The sequence below is a fragment of the Meles meles genome, chromosome 1 (genome assembly GCF_922984935.1).
Source record: "Meles meles chromosome 1, mMelMel3.1 paternal haplotype, whole genome shotgun sequence".
NCBI lineage: Eukaryota > Metazoa > Chordata > Mammalia > Carnivora > Mustelidae > Meles > Meles meles.
Window position 1 is genome coordinate 214,974,046 of NC_060066.1, and position 23,940 is coordinate 214,997,985.

Here is a 23,940-nt window from a genome sequence, read left to right on the forward strand (position 1 = left end):
GACCTTTGCCATGAGTGGGCCCCACGGGGGCTCACCATCACCTCTATGTCCCTTTGTCACATGAAATAACGTGACTCTAGGCTCTGAGCCTCAGCTTTAGGGGGTCCCCAGGGACACACCCTGTCAGCTGTCTGTGTGGGAGTCAGTGAAAGCCACCGGGGCTTCCCAAGCCGACGCTGAGCTTCACGCTGGCCTGGAGACTGGGATGCTGACCACAGCTGGGGTCCGTGGTTCCTCATCCCCGCACATGAAGGGCTCCCGGTCCTGCTCCTTGAAACACAGCACGCGCCACGGGCGGGCGAGGGGAGGTGGGGGGGACACCAGGGGGCCTGGCCACCCTTCCTCCTCCTCGTTCATCAGCAGATGCCCCACCCCCGCACAGGGACGGGCTCCCAAAAGCGAGTCAGGAAGTCACCCCGCCAGCAGACCCCGGATCCACCACACGCTTCCCCTGCATGCGACGCAGATCAGACACGGGCTACCAAGCTGCCCCGGAGAAAACCCCCTCCTTCTGGCCGATCAGCAGAGCGAGGCTCGATGTCAGGCGGCTTGTGAGGCGAGTCCTGGGAACTAAGCTCCACTGGGAGGACCTCCTGAGCCGCCCAGGGCACACACACATTTCCTGCAGCCTGTGTGTGCTTCCTCTTTTCTACTCTTTCTTTCTGTTTTCTGGCAAGCTCCACGCCCAGTACGGGGCTTGATCTCACGACGCCGAGATCAGACGCCCCATCACTACGGAGCCCGGCGGCCCAGGCTGTGCCTGTCTCTGTCACCGCCCATGGGTGTGCGTCCCCTGAGTACCAGGTCGACCAAAGCTTTGCCACGTCCGGCACGCGGACGCCAAGGGACCCGGCAGCATGCGGTCCTGCAGTCCCGGAGTGACTGAGAGGACAGGCCCTCTTGCCTTCCAGCCCCCACCTCCCCGTCAAGACGGGTCCCCACCCCTAAGAACAAAGAAAACTACTCCTGGCCGTAGGTGGTGGTGGGGGCGGGGTGGTGGGGGTTTAAGGTCTGGCGAGCCCTGGGTGTGGCTCCCTCGTGCTTGCACAAGGGAAGGGCAGGTGCCCCATAACCAGCGATCGTGCGTGGATGCACAAATAAAGTCTTAAGTGAAATATGGCCTATTTCTGCGTTCTTTTGGTGAGGTTTGAAATCCAGAGAGCTCAGAAAACTAGATTTTCCTTAGTTCTGGGACAGACTCCTAAGCTCTCCGTGACCCTTGCTACCCATTTAGGGTCAACATCCCCTTATGTTGGGGCGCCCTGGGTGGCTCAGTGGGTTAAGCCTCTGCCTTCGGCTCAGGTCATGATCTCAGGGTCCTGGGATCAAGCCCCGCATCGGGCTCTTCTCAGCGGGGAACCTGCTTCCCCCCTCTCTCTGCCTGCCTCTGTGCCTGCTTGTGATCTCTCTCTCTCTGTCCAATAAATAAGTAAAACCTTAAGGAAAACAATCCCCTTGTGTTCTGGAACGGGGGTGAGCTTGTCTGTGTGGTATCTCCACCAGACCCGTTGGTGGTGTCCTAAAATACAGGATTCAGGCACTGTGTTACTGTTCTAAAATACATGTTTTTGAAGTCTGAATTCTGACTCTTTTAAAGGGGACATGGGATAAGGGATGGTGAGCCTCTGCTTAGTTCTGGAAACCCTATGGCACCCCTCGATCTGGCTGGGAGACACCCAGGAGGCGGGCGTGGGCAGTGCTCTGGGACCAGGCGGGCTCACCTCAGCTCCCCGCAGCATCTCCGGGGAGGAGGGGAGGGCCCTCTGCCTCTGGACTTACAGAAGCCAAGTTTGGAAAGGGTTACAGGACTAAGAGTCGGGGTGGTTTTGAGCCCACTTCTGGATGATTCCTAAGCTAGTCCCCCTCACCACGACAAAGTCGCCTTTTACCATCGTGAGGTGTGGTTGAGGAAATGCACAAAATTTGGCAAGTCGGAAAGGGCACAGCAGGGGTCCACACCCCAGCCTCTGGCCCCTGGCAGGGCGGCTCCAGCTGAGAAGGGGACAGAGGGGTTTTCCTGCAGTAAGGAAAGAAGGCAATCCCTCCAGGCTCTACTGCTCAGAAGGACCCTGGGCCCAGACAGTCCCAAACTCTGGAAGTGCAGCCTGCCAGGGTCCCCAGCTGCATACGGGGCGGCCCCCCATGCTGCGTCCTTGTCCTTCTCCAGGAACGCGCTCCCCCAATTACGGACCCACACGGTTTCCTCTCAAGAGGAGACTTTCCGTTCTCAACGCTTTCCAACCCCAAACCGACCAGAGGGAGATTGGACAGTGTTCGTGGACTTACACTGACCTCGATCTCACTATCCTCTTTTCTGCTATTTTTATCAGAATCCATCATTTCCACATTAATCCAATTAGCATCGTGTTTACGGTGCCTCGTTCCTACATTTGCGCCTTTGTCGGGGAAGCTCAGGGACACGCTCCCCGCTCCGCTCCTCCTCCCTCATTACTGCAAAATAATTAGTGGAGGGGCATCCCTGATCAAAAATTAAGAAGCCAGGAGCAAGTCGGGGCATGCCTTCCTCCATGCCTTCCTCCGACAGAAGAGAAAACGAAGGGGGATGACTAATGAGGGGCTTGTGTGGGTGGTGGGGACCACGGGAAGCAGAGAGCGCAAGGGGAAGGGGAACTTGCCCTTCAGTGTCTCTGCTCCCGCGGTCAGAGCAAGGAGCTCCCTCGCATCTACACCCCAGAGAGGAGCTGCACGCAGTCCAGCTGGGCCTCCTGGGGAAGCGCTGGCCGGCAGGTCCCTTCATTTAACCGGCTGCCCCCCTTTTCTAAAGGGGGAATGCACCTTTTTCTCTGGTGGCCCCAATGCCAGCCAGTGAGGGCTGTGCCCTCCTCGGCAGAAGGGACACCCGTCTCCCCGGCCAGCCCACACTCTGCACGCTGCTCCGCCCCGTCTCCCCACACAGGAGGGCAAGACCCACATCTGGACCCGCTGCCACCCTCCCTCCTTGTCCCCGCACAGCCTACCTGGGGCGTGCGTCGCCCAGGTGAGCCCTGAGCCTGCAAAGGAGAATCCCCTGGGTCTTGCTCTCGTTGTGCTGAACGATGGAGAAAACATAGCCCAGGAAAGTCACCTCTAAAATCCCAGGCAATGGGGCAGGCGGGGTGAGGGGGATTCTCCCTGCACACTTCAAAGGACCCAATGCAACCCCCTCCGAGGAGAAGCTACCAGCCCAATTAGCCAAAGGCTTCCCCAGCTGCCTGCTCCCTCCTTCCCCCCCAGGGCCCAGCACCTTGGAGCAGCAGGTGAGCAATTAGAACCCCTCGCCCCCTCCCCACAGGCACCCAGGGCCACAGGGAGTGGTTGTGCCAGCTGGCACTGGGTGGGGACAGCCAGGACAGGAACTTGCCACCTGCAGCCACTCCGAGATGCCCGTCCGCCCCCTACACAGGGCACCCAGCCCAGCCCTGCCCGCTTGGGCCCCTGCACTCTGGCTGGGGACCTTGGCAGGCTGGGCAATGCCCGGGGGTTCTGTGCCTGCCTGGTGGAGGAGGCAGGATTTCCTGGGCACTTTGTGTGTGCCCTCAGGGGTCCGGGTGTATTCCCGCGGCAACTCACGGGAGGGAAAGGCTAGAGCCTCCCTAGAGAGACAGGGCACAGTGTGGGGAGGCAGATGGGTGGGCCCCGAGCTCCCACAGAGACTCCCAAGGCTGAGCTGGGATCTGGGCTGGGAGCGCCCGGCCCTGCCTGCTGCTGGCTGGGCCCCAGGGGTGCGGGGCATGCACAGCCACACCCCGATGATGTGGGACGTCTGGCCCCTAGACCGAGAGCGTTTCTGTGGTTTAAACCACCACCCTGTGGCCCCAGGAAACTTAGCACATCTATCGAAGGACTTGAAAGCAAGTTAGCGATCTACTCCTGCCTACGGTTCCTTCCAGGTAAATTGACAAGGTCCCCAACAGGTCTAATAACTCATAGTTCCAACTTGGCAACAAGCACAAACGAAATTTTGAGATTTCTGCTGCAACGGTCGTGCACAACGAAAATATTGGTGATTCCTCTTGGAGAAGACGTCACCCGTACCCCAAGGGGGGGCCTGCCGCCTGCGTCCACACGGGCAGGGGACGCTGACATTCACTTTGCCGTCAAACGCCTCGGGAGACGTGGCAGCGCCCCGGACTTCCACATTCTGCTTTAGAAGGTTCCCAGGACCAGGGCTGAGCTGTGTCTCCGGTTGGGGATGCTCTGGTCCCCGGGGTTGGGGGCGGGGCGCTGCTCAGGCGCTCTGCAGCTCTGTCCCCCTCCCCTCCCCTTAGCATCTACTTTGTGGGCTGTTGTGAGCGTTACTGGGAACAAGTATACGGAGGGTTCAGCTAAATACTGGGCTGAGCCACCACGGAGGGAGGGAACGGTACCAGAGGGGCTTAGCCAACACTTGTTAGGCTGGATTTTTTTTTCTCTCTGGGTCTCTGGCTTAGGGCAGCTCGTCCTGGGGAGGGGAGGGGGGAAGAGCGCTTTTGATGAGCAAATGTCTGCTCTGCCAGAGACTGGGCAGAGATGGGGGCGGGGTGGGGGGGCCCGGGGAACCAACGGAACGTTTGTAACCGCTGTGCTCATCTCTCAGACCCATGACTTGTCTTTCACTTGAACCCCAATGAGCAGAGGGAGCGTCTCTAAACCAGAACCCATTTTCCTCTACAGAACACATGACGAAAAAATTTTCTAGGAGTCCCGCATAACTTACTGAAGAAGGCAGACTTTTCAAAGGCGACGTTGCTGTGTTTTGGTAACATACAGCTAAATGCTGCTAATTACAGGTGTGCGTTCTGTCTTTGTTAAAGAAGTCTGGGCAGGACTGGATGCCCTCAGCAATGGGAAAATGATCCAGTGTACTGGGTGAGGGTTGGGGGGATGGTTGGCAATAAAGCTTTTCCCACCAGGAGGGAAGACTCCCACCCAGGAGAGCAAGGGAGCCCTGCTGCATTACTTAGCCGCCCGTCTGTCTTTTTCCCTTTTTTGTTGTATGAAGTTCAGTCACCAGAAAATGACATATTTTAAAATATTGTCCCAGCCCTCCCACAGAAATGTCCGAACTGGGAAATAAAGGTGTGCCCTCCCTTTTCAGGGGGGCTGGATAGAATGAGCACACTTGGAAAATGCTTCTACTTTTTTGCAAACCCAAAGTTCACTATGTGTCCAATGCCTTTTCTCTCCGTTACTTTGTTTTAGCCACGACTTTCATTTAAGTATCTAGAGGACAGACTCCCCTTGAAACCGTCTCCCATGCGGATGACCACGCGGCTTCTACTCCCCCACCAATGAAATGAGTTCCCTTTCGGGTGTCAGAACCTCGGGGTGAACGTTTGCCTCTCTCCTCACGCCCTCAGCCTCTCCGCCTCCGTTTTAGCTGTGTCCTTTGCCTGTGTTTAACGCTATAAATCCACTCCTGGATGTGGGTGGGGCATAGTCTATAAATAGATCCCGAACGCAGGCATCTTCCCCACTGGGCCCGACTGGAGCCATCAGCCTCCGCCCAAGTCCTGGGCAGATTCCTGCCCTCTGTCAGCCACTCCACTCACTCTGTGGGGAGGGGGAGATCTGCAGGCCGCCCTGCAGCTGCCCCGGCCCCCAGGCTCCCAACTCAGGAGCAGCACCGAGGATCCACAGCTGTCCCTCTGGGCCCAGTTAGTGGACGCCAGGCGTGGCCTTGTCCGAGGAGAAGAGGGGATCTGGACCTGAGGATCCTGACTCCCACATCTACCTGCTTAACGTCGGTACCAGACCAGCTCTCCCGTGGGCTACCCTTGCGGATTTGGAGACACTACCCTGTTCCCTATAGCCTTCACCGGAAGGTCAGCGAGTGGCGCCCGTGGTGCGTAAGCACTCTGGGGCCAGGGCCCAGGTAGCGGCGGCCAGACCAGCTCACCTGCAGCCATGACCGCCGGACCACCGAGCAGACGCAGCTCTTCAACCTCTTTTAAAACCGCACGCACAATCCGCTAATGTGTACGTTGCAAAATTTCAGACATCCTGTGTTTTTGTCCTCAGTGCGATGTTCTTTTAGCTTCTGTGAGTAAATCAGATGCCAGGCGGCCGGGCGAAGCAGTCAGCTCCGCGGGACCACGCGATAGAGCTCGCCTCACTCAGTTTCTTCCGAAGCTAATTATTACGGCCAAACAGATGAACAGCAACGATGACAGCAAACAAAGACAGTTGTGCGAACGGTTCCCAAATGTCCAGTTATTTACTAAACAGACACAGTCCATTTGGACCGACTGACCTCTGGTCAGAAGTTCGCCATGCCTGGCCTTGCTGGTTGACAGTGGTCTACCTGTCACCCGTCTCTTTAAGTCACAGGCAAATGCTTTCTGCATATCCACTTAGGGACCAGGCGACAATACAAGCTGAGTAGGAAGGTAATAATAGCTTCCTCCCTCCAAAGGCTGAGAGGACAGCTTCGAGGCAAGGAGAAGGAGAGGGAGGCAGGGTGGGCGGGGGGCCTGACTCTGCCCCTCCTCTCTCCACCTGGACACACTCAGAAGACAGGCCGGGCACTGGGGCCTGCTCGGAACCACCTGGAGCTGGCCCTCTGGAACCGGGGCCCTTGGTCACTGACTCCACCGAGCTGGCTTGGTCGTGCCCAGTTCTGCTGATCCGGGGAGCCTGGGTCTCCCTCAGCCTTGGGGAGTGGGAGAGTAACACGGCAAGATTTGAGCAGCCCCCGTGGGTGCACACGAGTGGGCAGGGGCGGGGAGGACCTCCTCTGCCACCTGCACTCCCGCCCAGCCTCTTCCCCATCGCCTTCCCTGAGCCTCCCCTGGGAAGCTGGGGTGGACCGGGTCAGCTGGAGGAAGGCCTCAGGGAATCCCAGCCCCAGCGCCGCTGTTCCTGGCCCCAAAGGCACTGGGACAGGACCCCGCATCTCTTGGCCGGGCTGAACTCCGCCAGCTCCGTGCCACCGGCGCAACATCCCAGGAGCCGCTGGACTCCGGAGGGACACCCCATGGTACCCATTCTCCCTGCGCCTGCACGCTGCCTCCCTCCTTGCAACCCCTAGCTTCGGTGCCCGAGTGCCCCCACCCCCGCCCTGCGCTCGGGCCCCGGCAGGCCGCTCCGCGCTTCCTACCTGGTGCGGTCGGAGCCGGGGGCAGCGACGCCAGAGCCGGCGGGCGCTGGCCCCGTAGTGGGTGCAGGGCGAGCGCGGGCTGCCCAGGCGGGTTAAATGGGCGCGGGGAGGGGAGGCGCCGCGGACAGGGGCGGCCGCGGGCGTTAGCGCCTGGGGCCGCCCGCCCGGCGGGAAGGCAGCGCGGGCCGCTCAGCGCGGCGGGAGGAGCGCGGGCGGCGGGGCCGGGCCGAGGCCGAGGTGGCCGCCGGCGCCCCGCCCCCCCAGCTGGCCGAGCGCGAGTCCGGGTCTCGGGCGCGCTCTGCCCCGCCTCCTTCCCGCCGCCTTTTGGCGCGCGTGGACCCCGCGCAGCCTGCTGGGCCGCCTACCCCGGGCTGGACGCGGGCCGGCGCGGGGCCTCTCCCGCCGACGAGCGGGGACCGCGACCCTCTGCCGGCTTGGGGCGCGGGCAAGGGCGCGCGAGAGCGAGGGCGGAGAGAAGCAGACTCGGCGTCCTGAAGCCTTGTTTTGGCCCAGACGCCACATTTTCCCGACACCCGGGGCTGTCCTCCCGTCCCCCACCGGCGCTGGGTCCCTCCGTGCGCCCCAGGCGCTCCGACTCCAAGGAACAGAAGGGCCTTCCTGGTCCGCGGAGGGTCCGCCCTAGCTGCGGGGAACAGGGGTGAGGGTCGCGGCCACAGGGCCGGGGGTGGAAGGGTGGATTGGGTGGAGCCGTCCCCGCCCCCAGGTGGCTCCAGGGGGACTCGGAGGAGGGCGCGACGTCTACACTGTCACCGACCCAAGGTCGTGGCCCCGCCCGGCTTTGCAGATCTTCGGGGACCCTCTGGGAGAGACTTTCTGGCCCCAGCCCACGGCCTTCCTGGGCGGAGGTTGTGACGCAAACACTCCCAGGTCGCGGCCCGCACCCTGTTTCCTCCCCTGGCCACGGCCTGCTGGCGCCAGGCGCCGGTTTCTGTTCTGCGTTCGCGCAGGTACGCGTGGTGTCCACGGCGACACGTGGATTATGCACTTGGAATTGCTCTCTACACGCAGAGACCCGCCTCAGGGCAAGTTTTCCCTCGGACCTCTGACATTTACGGCTCCGGGGGCCGGAACCCACGCAGGGCGGGGCTTCGGCCGCAGAACCCACGCGCGTGTCACTTTCGGAGGGGCTCTCGGCGGCAGGCACCTGCTGTGCGCTGCGTTTTGGGGCTCACGGGACCTGTTTTCTGCCTCCGAACCGCCGTCCCCGGGCTTGCGTGACCCTCGCGGCAGTGTCGCCTGTGGAACTGCGTGCGAGCCGGGCTGGTGCAGACCCGGTACTCCGGCCGCAAGGGTCCGCCTCTCACCTGGCGCGCCTGGCTCACTTCTGCACACCTTCACGGCTCACCTCTTGGTTTAAAGGCGCAGGGGTTGGGGACACAAAGACGAATCACCAGCACGGGTGGATTTGACCCGGGACAGAAAAGGCTGGCACCGCCTACCCGGACGCAGACACGCATCCCCTACGGGTTTGTTCCAGGAAGTTGGGGGGCGTCCCCGGGGGGCAGGTGGGGGACTGTGCGCACCGAGGCGTGCGGGGGAGCCAGGCTGGGTCTGGGTTCCCAGAGGGAGGGTCGAGGCGCGTGTCCGGGTCCGCGCGCCCCGGGAGGGTGCGGAGGCGCAGGCAGGGCCTGGGCAGGGCCTGGGGGAAGCCTCCTTCGGGGAAGGAGGGTCAGGGGTTCCCGGAGGGCGAGAGGTCAAGGCGCTCGCTGGGGAGCAAGCAAGGTGCGCGACGCTGACGCAGGTGCGCGCTGCCCCGCGTGCCGAGGTTCCCCGCCCCCTCGCGCCTCCGGCCGGCCCCTCTGCTGTGCGCGGGTCCAAATGCGCGCGCGCGGAGAACCGGAGGGTGCGCCCCCCCCCCCCCGGCTTGCGGAGCCCGCGTCCGCGTGGTTCTCCCCAGATTCTGGTGCCCCCCGAGGTGGGCGAGGGCCTCGCGACAGGCAGGGCGGCCGACGCAGCTTCAAAGAGCAAACGAATGCGCACTTAGACCGCACGTGGAACAGCACGCGCGTGTGCGCACGACGTGGCTGTCAGCGCGGTGCCGTCCGACCGCACGTCCCTGCACAGCCGAACTTCGGATCAGCGGAGACTCTTAGTGTAAGTGTGTCCCGTGCGGTTTGGGGAACATTTATCCGCCACCACGATTCGTTGTTTGAAATTCCACCGGAGCGCACGCGCTGCGCCCGCCCCCCGCCCACCCCGGCGGGAAGGGACCTGGGCGGGAAGCGGCGCCAGTGGGCGCGGGACGGCGGGAACTACAAGCCCCACAATGCTGCGCGGGCACCCGGGGTCCTGATAGGCTGCGCCGTGCTCTCGTCCTCCGTCACTTCCGGCCGCGGAGGTAGCGGTTGAGGCAGCTCTGCAGGGCAGGGCTGACGTTCCCGGGCCCCGGGGCCGGCGGCCGCCATGAACTTCTCTGAGGTGTTCAAGCTTTCCAGCCTGCTCTGCAAGTTCTCCCCGGACGGCAAGTACCTGGTGAGCGACCTCGGGGCCCGGGGGGAGGCAGCTCCGGGGTCCGCGAACACGGGCCTCGCTCCGGGGACCCGGGCGGATGCCTGGAACAGCGGCCCTGGGGCACGGGGCTCAGGCCGGGGTCCTGGGGGGGGGACCGGGCAGATGCCCCGAGCGGGGGGCAGGTGACCCGGGTGCACAGTAGAGCAGGGGCTCGGGTCGGGGGGCTCAGGCCGGGGTCCTGGGGGGGACCAGGCAGATGCCCCGAGCGGGGGGCAGGTGACCCGGGTGCATAGTAGAGCAGGGGCTCGGGTCGGGGGGCTCAGGCCGGGGTCCTGGGGGGGACCGGGCAGATGCCCCGAGCGGGGGGCAGGTGACCCGGGTGCACAGTAGAGCAGGGGCTCGGGGCAGAGGACTTGGGCAGATGCTCCAAGCAGGAGCCCCAGGAACCAGGCTTGGGCAGGTGCCAGCTCCCTGCCCCTCGGTTTTGTCCCGCAGAGGCAGGCAGCGGCAGTCCTGCTTCACGCATTTGCGATCCGAGAGCAGCAGCTCTTGTCAGGCTGGCAGTAAGGCAGGCTCCTGACTCCGCCCGCCCTGCTCTGGGCTGGCCGGTGGTGCAGCTTCTTGGTCCTTTCCCGCCACCTTCACCGGTGTCTGCCGCGGGCCAGACGCGTGATGGGGAAGAGCAGTCTGTGCCGGACACACGGCATGTCCGCACTGCTCTGAGCTTCTAGGACTTGCGCTGTTCGTTGTGGGATGACCCCATGGTGCTGAACTCACTGGGCCACTCTGTCCGGGCAACGTAAGCTTTGAAACAGGCCGGTGTCGTCCGTGCATACCCTCAATCCTTGGGTGCAGAGGCAGGAGCGGGGGTACTGGACGTTGGAAATCCAGTAAGAGAAGATCATGCCTTATAAAGGTGCGCTTAGTTGTGTGTCTGAACTGACTGATGCCCCGTGGTTCTTTCTCGGATGGGGCCTTACTGACTTTCCTGTTGCTTGTCTAGGCCTTTGAGAACACAACTTTGTAGGGTGTCACGCTAAGTCGCGCAAACCGGCAGTCAGCTAACACATACATAACGTCTTCTGCTCAATGCACCCAGAAGCCCTGGTATGTTACTCAGAATGCTTCCCATAAATTAGGTCTTTAAAAATCACTTCTGAAAACCCCAGTAAATTGTAGAAAGAACACTGTATTACTTTGCTTCCTTTTTGCTGCTCTGTGGTTTCTCCGCCTTGGCGAAAATACTGCAGGACACTCCATTATAAGGAATCCTGTTCTTCCACGGTCTATCCTACATCCTGAGGAAAGTAGGTCTGTGTTGCCATTTTAATATCTTGCAACAGATTTGACAGTTTCCTAAGTGTTGATACAGATGTTCCATTTCATAAGGGGTTAATTGTAACTGATCAGAAGGCTGCACTGTGACCCCGTGTCTTCTGATCCACAATTGCCCTCCCCTCTCCTTTTGACAAAGAAAACTCATGAGATTTTATTTATTTATTTATTTACTTATTTCACAGACAGAGATCACAAGTAGGCAGAGAGGCAGGCAGAGAGAGAGGAGGAAGCAGGCTCCCTGCTGAGCAGAGAGCCCAATGCGGGGCTCGATCCCAGGACCCTGGGATCATGACCTGAGCTGAAGGCAGAGGCTTAAACCACTGAGCCACCCAGACGCCCCTCATGAGGCCTTTTTAGGATGAAAGTTCATAGAACACAAACCAATCTAGTTTGACATCGATAAGGATAAGAAGGAAGCCCTTCACATTTAAAAATCAGTTCTTGATTTCTAAGTTGTAATCTAACCTACAGTCAGCAGATGAGTAAATTCAAATCATTTGCTTAGATACGGGCAGTATTAACAACCAGGGCCATAAACTGTGTTCAGGAAAACAGCATTGACACACATTTTCCTAGTCAGTGTTCGGAACGAGGCAGTGCAACTATAGGGAAAATGTCCTGCTTTTCCTTCCTGTGCTGGGAAAGCGTAGTCCTTGTCCCACACATCTCCTTGGAGCCTCCCAGGTACCAGTGGGGTGTCCTACATCTCCAGTCAGTTCTGGCACGATCCGCCTGGAGACCCACAGTTGGACAGTACGCACCCCACATCAGATGCCGCAGTGGCAGGCCTTCAGGTTACCGACAGACCCTTCAGGTGCTCGCAGAACTCAGGGAAACACTGGTTTGCATTTGCCATTGTGTTAAAGCACGGGATAAAGGATACAGGTGACCAGCCGGATGGGTGGGGAGATACACAGGACAAGGTTTGGGAGGGTTTCGCGTGCAGGAGCCTCGGTCCCCGTGGGGGTGGGCTGCGTCGTCTTCCCTGCGCGCTGTGTTCGCCAGCCTGGACGCTCTCTGACCCCCACGCTGTTGGCATTTTGCAGCGGCTTCCTCCTGAGCACTTGTCAACTACATTGCCGGCCCCTCCCCTCTCTGGAGGGTGGGATGGGGCTGAAAATTCCAAGCTTCTAACCATGGCCAGTATTTCTGGTGACCAGGAGACCCGCCTAGAGTTGCTTCATTAGAACAGAAGATGCTCCTGGGGTGCCTGAGGGGCTCAGTGGGTTAAGCCTCTGCCTTCCACTTGGGTCATGGTCTCAGGGTCCTGGGATCGAGCCCCGCATCGGGCTCTCTGCTCAGCAGGGAGCCTGCTTCCTCCTCTCTCTCTCCCTGCCTCTCTGCCTACTTGTGATCTCTCTCCCTCTGTCAAATAAATAAATAAAATTAAAACAAAACAAAACAAAACAACAAAGAAATGTTCCTGTCACCCAGGAAGTTTCAAGGGGCTTACAGGAGTCCTGAGCCGGAGTCCGGGGGCAGAGGCCGGTGCGTATGCTCTGTTCCCTCGAAGTCAGTGACCGTTTGCACGGCATCCTTACGTCTCAACCTTCTCAGCGAGGACCCGAGACCTCCGTCCTCACTTCCTGTGACTCGTCTGCGGGGCTTGAGCAGCAGAGCCCTTGGTTAGTTCACAGAAGTGCTCGTCCCACACGGACATGAGTAGAAAATGACTCAAGTGGAGAGTTTTAACAGAGTACTTTACCCCGGAGCGTCACAGTTTTCACACTGTGTATTTAGGCTGTGTCCTGGGTGGGCTTCCCTGTTTGGAAGGGGCGATGCAGTCGGGAACATGAAGACCCGTCTGAAGGGAGAGAAGGAAGGGGCGCGCTCCTGCTCGCAGGGGAGCACAGACACTCTGAAGGCCCCTGGCTTTACACTGTAGACCACGGCGGCCTCTCTTTTCCCTTCCAGGCTTCTTGTGTGCAGTACCGGCTAGTGATCCGGGACGCGAACACACTCCAGGTGCTCCAGCTGTACACATGCCTGGACCAGATCCAGCACGTCGCGTGGTCGGCGGACTCCCTGTTCGTCCTGTGTGCCATGTACAAGCGGGGGCTGGTGCAGGTGCGCGGCCCGCGCGGCCTGCAGCCCCGAGGCCTTCCCAGAGCGCAGCCCGGACAGGGCGATCGCGTTGTGTTGCCCTCATGGTCTGGGGGCGGGGGAAGGGCAGTGTAGTTCAAAGCCAGTTTTGTCTTAAAATTGTATCAGTTCTAATAGTTTAAGTACTTTCAAAACAAGAAAACACTTAGATATTCTTCATTTGTAACCAAATAGACTTCCGTAACAGGAAGTGTTCAGAGACACTGAGCGTGGACATCGTGGGTTTTGGGAAGCGCAGATGTGGTGTGCAGATCCAGAGCCCTGAAGGAGCCCGTGGGGCTGCCAAAGGGAATAGCCTGCTTAAAACTCAGCCCAGTGAGGTCACCCAGCGGTGTGGCTTCGTGCTGCCGTCAGGCCCCGGCCCCTCAGGAAACACTGGGAGAGATGCCCTGGGTCGGGAGCTGGGTTCCGCTTGGTCCGTGTGCTGATCTGTTGTGGTTCTGCTCACTTGTGTGTGTTGCAAACGCAGGTGTGGTCCTTGGAGCAGCCGGAATGGCACTGCAGAATCGACGAGGGCTCGGCCGGGCTGGTGGCCTCGTGCTGGAGCCCGGACGGCCGCCACATTCTCAACACCACCGAGTTCCACGTGAGTGCGCGGGCGCCTGTCACTGATGATTGCTGTGAAACCGCGGGTAGCAGGAAAGTGGGTGCGCTTCGGGGAAGGACGTGTGTCTTAAGTCATCAGAGTGTTAGAATCACATGATGTCGTTATGTAATCTTTTTGCCCAGTTTTAAAGAAAAAGCAGATTTAAAAAAAAGTATTTATTTATTTGACAGAGAGATCACAAGCAGGCAGAGAGGCAGGCGGGGAGGGGGGGAAGCAGGCTCCCCACTGTGCAGAGAGCCCGATGTGGGGCTCGATCCCAGGACCCTGAGATCATGACCTGAGCCGAAGGCAGAGGCTTTAACCCACTGAGCCACCCAGGCGCCCCAGAAAGCAGATTTTTAAAAAAATTCTTCAGCTACAATTTTAAGGATTTAAGCAGACCCTCTGACAGGAGGACGCGCGCTCCGCTGCGAACCAGCTTCCGGTTTCCCCTTCAGCTGCCTGACCTGCGCCCGACCGTCGGTCACTGCTTTGTCCTTCTGCTCGTCCCACACCGGTGCTCCCGGCCCTGGCCCCGCACTGGGCTCCACGTACGGACGCGGGGGTTTCCGATCCGGTCATAAGTCCCAGGATTGTATAAGTTCACCTTGATGTGTGAAATTAGGGAATTTGGGAAGTATAAGGCCTTAGGGTAGAAGGTCTTTGGTGTCGGCCGTGTTTGTTTCTGGTGCAGAAAGATGCACGAATCCCTTCAGTGGTGTGATCTCTGAGATCAGCATTTGGGTCTGAAGCCCCCGAGGGCCGTCTGAGGTCTGGGCTCCCAGTTGCCCAGTGCGCGCCTGTGGCCAGGCAGCCAGGAGGAGGCGGAGCGACCCTGTGGGATGTCCTCTGGCGCTGTGGTGTTCCGCGTGGCCGTGGTCTGGGCTCGCTCTGCCCCAGCCTGCAGGGGAGGCTGCTTCAGGGCCACGCGGCCTTGCCCGACCATCTCCGTGGCTTGGACCCTTGGGGCCAGAACCCAGTCTCCAGACGGGCACATTCCACGGGCTCCCTGCCTCCCGGACGTCCCCATGACAGTTGTGTCCTTTGGACAAGGCGCCAGGAGTCTCAGAAGGGAAACTGGCGTGTGCGTGCACACACTGCTGTTTGGTTGCATGTGTTTAAAGTTTATTACCGGAGTTCGTGCTCCGCACTCTGGCGGTTCTGTCCCCCGATGGGGTTCAGTTCCTGCGCATGGAAGGTGTGGCTTGTGCTTCCGGTGCCTCACGGAGATCATGCCGCTGTGCGGAGGCTCTGTTGCACGTGACCTACATGGTCACGTGACCTGTTGCAGTGACCTGTCTCTGCTGTGACCTCGGGGGCTGCCTGGTTGGGGCCGCGGCATTCAGCTTTCCGAAGCATGTGTCCGGCTTTAAAACGACCCAGCCCATGAGAACCACAAGCCGTTGCCTCTGGTTTTAGTTTTCATTTCTCCGTCAGTGAGGTCGGGTGCCCCGTGTCTTGTTTTACACACCCGAACACTCTCATTCGTGAGGTGTGTGAAGTGTGAGTCTCACGCTTCGTTTAAATACGTGATTCAGGTTTGTGTGGAGCCCGAATGGCGTATGGGGTGAGGTGTGGGTCCAGTTTCAGCTTTTTCCCTGTTTATCAAGAACGAAATTTCTTTATATTTGCAGGACATTTCTGATTTTTAAAAAAACATTTTTAATAGATGTTTTAATTGATTGATTGATGTATTTGTTTGAGAGAGAAAGCAAGCGCAGGCGAGGGGAGGGCAGGGGGAGGGAGAGGGAGCGGGAGAATCCCAAGCAGACTCCCACACTGAGCGTGGAGCCTGGCTCGAGGCTTGATCCCGGGACCTGAGATCCTGACCGGCGCCGAAACCGAGAGTTGGACATTTAACCGACCGAGCCACCAGGTGTCATGAACGTCCGACTTTTCTTCCTGTTCGCTTGTTGGTCCGTGGATGTGCCTTGCACAGCGTCTGAGCCCCTGGGGTTTAGAGCATGTCAGCGTCTGGGGGGTTTCTGAGCGAGCGTGTGAGGCTGTCACTGGCCGAGCCCGGCAAGGCCGTCGTCCTGCGCTTGAACCTCTGTTGTGCATCGTCCTTCTCCGCCTCTCACGGGTCTCCCTGTCCCCCGGCCGTGCTGGTCATGTGACCGGCTCTTCTGCTTCGGGCCTGTTCCTCCCTACATTGCCGCGTCCCAGCCCCAGGCAACGGACAGACTTTCTCCTGCGCGTCCGCGAAGCCAGTCCGCTGCTGGTGAGCGGAACCCCCCCTTCTGGCGCCTGCAGTGTGGGAACAGGGACGCCCTGTCCACCCCCACGCTGGCCCCAGGGACCACGTTCTCTGTCAGTGGGACCACGTGGCAGGCAGGCGGCCGCTGTCCAGCGCCGTGCCTTCGAGGGGTCTGTGGGGGGACGGGAGTTTGCTTTCCACCCGCCCTGGGACACACGGCGGGTTGTTTCCCGTGTGCGCCGTGATGAGCAAAGCCGCTGTGAGCGTGCACGGGAGTGTCTCGGGGAGCCCCCCGGGGTGGGATGCCGGGAGGTCCCCGCGGGCCGTTTTAGGAAGTGGCCCACGCGTCTCTCCCACGCCCTGCTGTGCTCCGGCCACCGGAGGCGACAGTTGAGGATGTCTGAGTCCCACTGACCCTCGTCACTCCAGGTTTCTGCTCTTGGTGCTGTGTCGTGGGGTCTCCTTGCTGTTTGATCTGTGTTTTCCTTGTGACTAAGGACACTCGGCAGGTGGCAGACTTCCACGCCGGCTGATGGGAAGGGCACAGAGAGAGTTTTCAGAAACAAAACTAGGCTTTATTTGTAGGCTCTGAGGGGTTCTGGGGGGGCCCTCAGTATTGGATGCCGGTGCAGACGGGGTTTGGACGCGCGAGTGTTGTAAAGCAGAGGCCCACGTCCCTCGGGGCTTTTCCTGGGCACACGGGGCCGTGTCCATGCCGCTGAGCACTCGGGTGGGAAAGGAGAGGACAGGGGGCTCCCGGCGGCTCGGTGGCCAGCCCAGAAGCCCGCCGCTGTCTTCGGAGGCGCAGAAGCCACCAGATGGACCTCCCTCAGTGCTGGGGACCCCGGTGTCCCCTCCGGCGCCCCCTCAGCGCCCCCACACGGGGACGCGTGTCCCAGACTGCAGAGTCTCTGCAGATCTGTTGCGGGGGAAGACGGCCGTTCCTTGGAAATCTCGAACTACAGCGCACTTACGTTTGACCTTGTCTGTCGCCTACAACGTTACAAAATGAAAACCAAATGCCAAGGGCGGGTCGTTTCACAACAGAAAACCTCCCTGGAACGACACTGTTTTAATTCTGCAGCAAACGGCTAACTCGGGTCGCAGAGTGGGAGACGGTGGGAGGCTTGAAGCCCGTCTCGGAAACTGCTAAGTCTACACTGTTTTCTTTCCCCTTTTCCTCAACAGCTGCGGATAACTGTCTGGTCCCTGTGCACAAAGTCTGTGTCTTACATCAAGTACCCGAAAGCCTGTCAGCAGGGTGAGTGGCCGGAGTGGCTCTGAAGCCTTTCTGTGTGGCTGGGGTCCAGGGAGCGTGTGCCCTCCTTATCACAGACACTTTGTGGGCACGCGTGTCCGTGCGTAGCCAGCCCTCTGCCTCCGCACCCAGACCTGCTAATGCCTCGTCTGTGACGTCCCACGTGTGTCACAGAGGACGAGGTAGAATCAAAGGGCCTCAAAGAAGTAGGGTTTACACGTGGTCCCCTTCCCTGTCGGAGGACTGGGGCCCAGCTGCCTTCAGCTCAGGCCCCTCCCGGGAGCCGCTCCCCGACCCCAGTTCTGAACTTCAAGCCTCTAGGCCTCCTGGCGGCTACCCCTGTGGTCGCCGTGCCCGGAAGTGCAGCCAGGTGACCGCGGGAAGGTGCCGCACGCCCGTCCCACTGCCACCAGGAGCTCGCGGGCACCGCTTCCTGAACGTGCAGTCTTACGTCTTTCATTTCACGAGCAGAATGAGGCCTTACACGATTTGAATGTTTTTCCATTTTTTCCTGTCACCGTTAGCAGTTTGGAACTTGAATGAAGTGCAACTGCACGTTGGTTTTTACCTGTATGACTTGGATCTCAGTGTCGCTCCGGACGGCAAACACGTTTCTTGAGCGGAAGCGGAGTCATCTGTGTGCCTTCTGGCTCCCGCCGCGTGAGGCGTGGCCCAGGGCTTTCGGAGCTTGCATGGAACTGGAAACTTAACGTTTTCAACCGAAGTCTATTTCCAGATTCTTAGCTTAAGTTCGCTTCTTCCAAGCAGTTAAACTCAAAAGCAGAAAGTCAGCATGCCATGGTAACTGACTTGAAGCCAGCAGAACGCCCTGTGATTTATCTTCTGAAGACGTGACGACCCGCAGGGTGTCCTGTGAGCTGCGAGGCGCACCTTTAGTAACGTTCCGCGGTTCCCAGCTTTTCTCGCAGGTCCGGGCCCGGGGTCCGCGGGGTTCTGCAGAGCAGCCCAGCGGGGGTGGAGCCCGGACCACAGTCACTGCGCTGTGGCTGTCCCCTGGGCTGCGTGCACCCGTCCCTTCCCGCGGCCTCTACTCCCCTTCCCGTGTCCCGTCCCTCCTTGAAAGTGTGGTTTCTCCTGCTCGGCCGTGGACAGCAGGCCCTATTGCTCTCGGCAGGGCTCTCCTTCACTCGGGACGGCCGCTACCTGGCGCTGGCTGAGCGGCGGGACTGCAAGGACCACGTGAGCGTCTTCGTCTGCAGTGACTGGCAGCTGCTGCGGGTAGGGGGTGCTCGGTGACCCTGCGGGCGCGGGGGTAGCCGACACAGCGATTCCTGGCAGCTCTGGGGCCCCTGCAGGAGAGTGGGCGGCAGCGTGACGTCCTCCCTCCGGTGCGCAGAGCATGGGCCCACCTGGTGTGTGGTGGACGTGATGTGCCGTCCCGGGGAGCCATTTTCCTTTTGTTAGTGTAGTGGGATTTGCGTGTGTGTTGCTGTATGAGGAGGAGGAGCGCCTACTCTGGGCAAGGTGCCAGGGTGCCAGGGTGCCGGGCAGCTCAGGGCACAGAGCCCTGCCCTGGCCGGACTTACATCTGCGGGAGGCTGGGTGCAGAGAAGCTTCTGGAATGGGAATGGCCATTCCATCAGAGCACCAAGGAGTCCTCGCTGACTGGGCATGGAGGGTCCTGGCACGATCTTGCCTGAGTTGGCCTTGCAGGAGTGAGGCTGAGCCATGGGGGGAAGAGGAGGGAGAGGGGAGCACGGGGAGGGCAGCGTGAGGGGCCGTGCTGGGCCCTGTCCTGCCTGGTGGGCTGTAGCCACGTGCTGGCCAGCCTGGGACCTCCTTGGTGCTCCGGCAGGATTTTAATTATGGAAGGACAGAGCTGTAGATATCTTGTTCATTTCTATATAAAGAAATTAAATACTAAACGTGTAAAATAAAAACCTCAGTTATAAATTGTGCCTTTGTTTAAGGAAACACTTTCAAAAGTAATGTTTCTCCCTTTTGCCTTTGGAAGCACTTTGATACGGAGACCCAGGACCTCGCAGGGATCGAGTGGGCCCCAAACGGCTGTGTGCTGGCGGTGTGGGACACCTGTCTGCAGGTACAGAACGTGACCAGGTAGACCTTTGTGACTTAAGCGCTGTGACCTGTGTTCACCTGAGGTTCTGCGGTGGCGCGGTTAGCCTCCTGGGCTCCCATGCTGACCCGCAGTCCTTTGACCAGAAAGTCCTTACGTTTGTGGCCAAGGTCCTCACTGTCACCTCTGCGGAGGGGGCCTGTCTTTCCTCCAATGTCCCACTCGCTGTCCGAGTCCCGCTGTCAGGTGTCTGTGTCCTTCCCGGGCTCAGGTCAGCGCGAGGCTCAGCCACCGTGGTGTGTCCTTCAGTACAAGGTCCTGCTCTACTCCTTGGACGGCCGGCTCCTGTCTGCCTACTGTGCCTACGAGTGGTCCCTGGGCGTCAAGTCGGTGGCCTGGAGCCCCAGCAGCCAGTTCCTGGCGGTGGGAAGCTACGACGGGAAGGTGAGGACAGAGCAGCGCACGCGGGACGCCGAGGGCCAAGCGCAGGCCGGGCCTCACGCGCACGTTCTCCCCCAGGTGCGCATTCTTAATCACGTGACTTGGAAGATGATCACAGAGTTTGGGCATCCAGCAACCGTTACTAATCCCAAAATAGTAAGTCTGGAATGCAGGCCTCCATTGGGGCAGTATTTGGGGCAGGGAGGTAGAAAAATGCGCTTTTCTCCTCACACTCCTCCTTGTGATCCAGGCACTTACATTACTAGAAACTTCCGTCACTGTGTTTTTCTTCTCTCTCTTTTTATTTATTTACTTATTTTTAAAGATTTTATTTGACAGAGAGAGATCACAATCCGGCAGAGAGGCAGGTGCAGAGAGGAGGAAGCAGGCTCCCCGCCGAGCAGAGAGCTCCCCAATGCAGGGCTTGATCCCAGGACCCTGAGATCATGACCCGAGCCAAAGGCAGAGGCTCAACCCACTGAGCCACCCAGGCGCCCCTCTCTCTTTTAAAAAAAAAAAAAAAAAGGATTTTATTTATTTGACAGAGAGAGAGAGACAGCAAGCGAGGGAACACAAGCAGGGGGAGTGGGAGAGGGAGAAGCAGGCTCCCTGCTGAGCCGGGAGCCCCATGCGGGGCTCAATCCCAGGACCCCAGGGTTACAACATGAGCCGAAGACAGATGCCTAGCGACTGAGCCACGCAGGCGCCCCAGAAACTTCTGTCACTGTAACATTTCACAGGATTAGAAAGGGGCCTCGCCCTATCCCTCCCCTCCCCAGATGTCACAGATCTGCCCCTGCTCTCAGCACTGTGACCAGGGTCTCCCGCCTGCAAGCACTGAGCATCTAGGGCTGGAGAAACAGACCAGGAAAACAGGGAGGGGGTGTCCCTGAGCAGGCAGGGACTGGCAGTGTGCTGAGGGATCACGGCGTCAGAAGCCAGGAAGAAGCGATACAGGATCTGAGGGAGAAGCGGTTCAGGCAGTGGAAAGTTAGTGCAAAGGTCCTGAGGCAGGTGCTGGGGGCGGGGGCAGCACAGCAGGGGACGGACAGACCCTGGCCTTGGGGAGCTTACCCACAGATGAGAAATATGAGTAAAAACAGAAGGAAGAGAGGGGGACACCTGGGGAAGTCAGGCTCGGGCGGGGGCCCTGAGGAAGCACTGGGCTGGAGGTCCCAGCCCCAGCGCCTTCTAAAGCTGTAGGGCAGGCCGGGGCTCCTCACCTCCTCGGGCACGGGCCTGTCGGGCCTCAGTCCGCAGATGCCCCCGCGTTTCCTGGGCCTTGCCCGCTGAGAAATGCCTGTGAGCGCTGGCCGGGCAGCCGGCCACGTGATGCAGGTCTGTACGCCGCCAGCACGCACAGAGCGCGTTCCGAACCCCCCGAGGGAGCAGGTGTTGCTGGGCAGGGTCCCTGCTGTCCCCAGGAATGGAACGCCTTGCCATGAGGTCGGGCGTCACCATTATCAGGTGCTGTCATTGCCTGTGCTCCTGCCCGTGCCGAGCGGGCCGGCGGCAGGACTGTCATGTGTTCCAGGTGGTGTATAAGGAAGCCGAGAAGAACCCACGGCTGGCGCTGGGCCGCCTGGCCTTCCCCCCGCCCAGGGCAGCGGCCGGCGGGGCCTCCAGCACAGAGAGCAAATGTGAGCAGCAGAGGGCCGGGGCCGTCCATGTTCTTCTTTTCTTTTTGTTTTCTAAGATTTTATTTACTTATTTGACAAAGAGAGACCACAAGCAGGCGGGGGGTGAGGAGCCGGTAGAGCGCCCGATGCGGGGCTCGATCCCAGGACCCTGAGATCATGACCTGAGCCGAAGGCAGAGGCTTAACCCCCTGAGCCCCCCAGGTGCCCCTGGACATCGTTCTTTTTTCTTTAGGTATATTTTCCCTTTCGTGTAACACCTCTCAGCCAGCAGGCCTCACTCGTGGAGCAGTAGAGTTAGGGGAGGTGTTTGTTGCTCGCTTCTAAGTGCTGGAACCCAGGCTTGACAGCTGGTGCTCCGCGGGCGATTTCCCTAATGACTGGGCAAATGCCCCCCGGTCAGCGAGAGAGGGGTAGGAGCAGTCTGTCCGGGGGCCTGCAGCCGCGGGGCTGCTTGTGGCTCTCGGCCGTGGGGTCACCGCTTCTGTGCGGCGTCGTGCAGGCTTCAGGACAAGAGGGGCCACTGGAGCAGTGGCCAGGCCGGGCTCCGTCGGCACCCCTGGTGGGGCGGCCTGGACCCAGCGAGCACACGGCCCCCCGGCCTTCGTCATCCTCTTACAACCTTTTGCTGCAGGTCTCACCACGTTGCTTTAGACTCTTCCGTAGAGCAGTTTTAAGTGTGCAGCAAAGTCGAGGGGAAGGCCCGAGTTCCCACACGCCCCTGCCCCGCGTGGCCAGGCATCTCCGCCCTGTGGACCCGCTGCGGGTGCATTTGCTGCCTGGACGCGGGACACGGCTAAGTCCCTATTTCACAGGCGTCTGCCTGATGTGTTCACATGCCGGTGTCGTTCTGCGCGAGGGCCGGGGGCGGCCACGGTGGGGTCTCAGAGGTGCACGCCACGACTGCCCTGCAGCATCCCCTCTCCCAATGCTCTAGACGAGATCGCCTCGGCGCCAGTCTCCTTACAGACTCTGAAGCCCATCGCTGACCGAGCAAACCCGAAAGTCGGCATAGGAGCGCTGGCCTTTAGTCCGGACAACTACTTCCTGGCGACAAGGAACGGTCAGTGGCCACAGGCCTGCACCGGGCCTCTCGCGGTTTCCTTGGGTGCTCAGGCATTCAGAGCCGAGGAGAAGAAACCAGGTATCAGGCTTCCCGGAGCTCTGCGTCCTCCCTGGTGCTGGGACAGCGTGCCCACGGAAGCTTCTGGAGGCGCAGGCCTTGTCTGGCAGAGCAGCAGCTGGTCGGCCACTGGCCTTGCCCTGTTTGGTGAAGAACAGGGTCCAGGCAGCATGACGGCGGGTGGCTGTTCTAGACAGGGAGGGTGGTGGTTTTTCAGGGCACAGAAACAGCCGTCAGGCCTGTGAGCCTGGGGGCGGGGCAGGGCGTGTGCGGCCCCCAAAGACCCCAAAGCAGCAGTGCCCGTGGGTCCCGTGGCCCAGCCTTCGGGGCACAGTGAGGAACCGGGCACCTGCCGCATCTCCCCTCCTCAGACAGCGCCCCGAATGCCGTCTGGATCTGGGACATACAGAAGCTGAAACTCTTTGTGGTGCTTGAGCAGCTGTCCCCCGTGCGCTCCTTCCAGTGGGACCCCCAGCAGCCCCGGCTGGCCATCTGCACGGGCGGCAGCAAGGTGTACCTGTGGTCGCCGGCGGGCTGCGTGTCGGTGCAGGTGCCCGGGGAAGGTGAGCGCAGCGCTCCTCTGAGTTCCTCCTGGCCGGCCGCAGGCTGGACTCCAGCGGACGGGCACGGCCTGGCTCGCTCGCGTCACTGCCCCAAGTGTGCAGTGAGGGTCGCTGGCCGTGTCTTCGGGTAGACGGCACGGCCAGTCCCCAGCTGCGCACCTGGCATTGGCCTGGGGCTCGCAGCGTCCCTAACTTGTAAGAAGGCCCCCCCGAGCTGATCCGGGGGTGTGGCTGGTCTCTCTGGGCCTGACTCTGCCCGTGGGGTGTGGGGTTGCCCTCAGCCTTTAACCCTCTGGCCACCTGTCTTTCTCCAGGTGACTTTCAGGTGCTTTCTCTGTGCTGGCATTTCAGCGGGGACTCGCTGGCCCTTCTCAGTAAGGACCACTTCTGTCTGTGCTTCCTGGAGACGGAGGAGAGAGTTGGCACAGCCTTCGGACGGCCGGGTGACCACACCTAGGCCGTGCGCGTGTCCGGGTCCGGCTGAGACCAAGGCAGGACACCTGGCATGTGCTGGCTGCAGAGAAGGGGTGGGCTTTCCTGGGTGCCGCTCCAGCCGTGGTGGCCCACGGGAAATGATTTGCTGTTATTTTTCTATAGCATTTTTGTAAATATGTATGGTACTAATTTTTATTTAAAATATTTCCTAATTCATAAAATGGCTGATGGCTTGTGTTCATGAAAGGTTTGATTATGGGAAGGACTCCTTGTTTCATGTTTTGGGGTCACTAACAGGAAGGAACCGACCCCGTTTCTCCCTCAGGCAGACACCTGCTTGCTCCGGGGCCCCGATTGCCCATCACTGGGTGTTTCTGGAGAATGGGCTTGGGCTTCACATAGGCAGTGTTCTGGAGTGCAGGGAGGAGAGCCCTGAGCACTTGGAAGGGTGGTGCCACATGGGGAGGAGGGGAATGCAGGCCCCAGGGCCTCTGGGTCAAGGTCAGGCCTGCAGGGAGTCCACCCTGGCCTTCTGTCCACGGCAGTTCCGGCCACCTCTCAGTCCAGGTGCTTCTGATGGCGGCAGGACGGAGAAGCACCAGCGCAGGAAGTAGGCTCCAAACCTGGGTTCGTCAGCCTGGCTAAAGGCTCCAGGCTGGTTTGCTCGCCAC

The 23,940-nt window shown here is 60.1% G+C and overlaps 1 protein-coding gene across 6 annotated transcripts; it reads left to right on the forward strand.

The window, feature by feature from the left end:
• The first annotated feature begins 7,556 nt into the window (after positions 1-7,556).
• On the forward strand, positions 7,557-23,510 carry WRAP73 (WD repeat containing, antisense to TP73). Of its 6 annotated transcripts, XM_046005025.1 has the most exons (14): positions 7,973-9,571; positions 10,282-10,466; positions 10,554-10,657; positions 12,803-12,955; positions 13,461-13,577; positions 16,963-17,035; positions 18,168-18,271; positions 19,008-19,094; positions 19,380-19,514; positions 19,590-19,667; positions 21,046-21,151; positions 22,086-22,211; positions 22,643-22,834; positions 23,149-23,510. In XM_046005025.1, exons 3-14 carry the CDS (start codon positions 10,640-10,642, stop codon positions 23,289-23,291), a joined length of 1,332 nt encoding a protein of 443 aa, XP_045860981.1. In that variant the 5' UTR covers positions 7,973-9,571; positions 10,282-10,466; positions 10,554-10,639; the 3' UTR covers positions 23,292-23,510. The 6 variants fall into 6 exon arrangements, with proteins under 6 accessions (XP_045860971.1, XP_045860981.1, XP_045860961.1 ...); XM_046005032.1 differs by lacking the exon at positions 10,554-10,657 and having other exon boundaries at positions 7,977-9,571; XM_046005040.1 differs by lacking the exons at positions 10,282-10,466; positions 10,554-10,657 and adding an exon at positions 12,323-12,513 and having other exon boundaries at positions 7,977-9,571.
• The last annotated feature ends 430 nt before the right edge of the window (positions 23,511-23,940 follow it).

Excerpts from the sequence above, each read along its gene's own strand:
- WRAP73 (XM_046005005.1), top strand. The coding sequence starts at position 9,503 with ATGAACTTCTCTGAGGTGTTCAAGCTTTCCAGCCTGCTCTGCAAGTTC. Across the intron at positions 9,572-12,802 it reads CCCCGGACGGCAAGTACCTG|GCTTCTTGTGTGCAGTACCG; the intron begins GTGAGCGACCTC and ends TTTCCCTTCCAG. Across the intron at positions 19,515-19,589 it reads TGGGAAGCTACGACGGGAAG|GTGCGCATTCTTAATCACGT; the intron begins GTGAGGACAGAG and ends GTTCTCCCCCAG.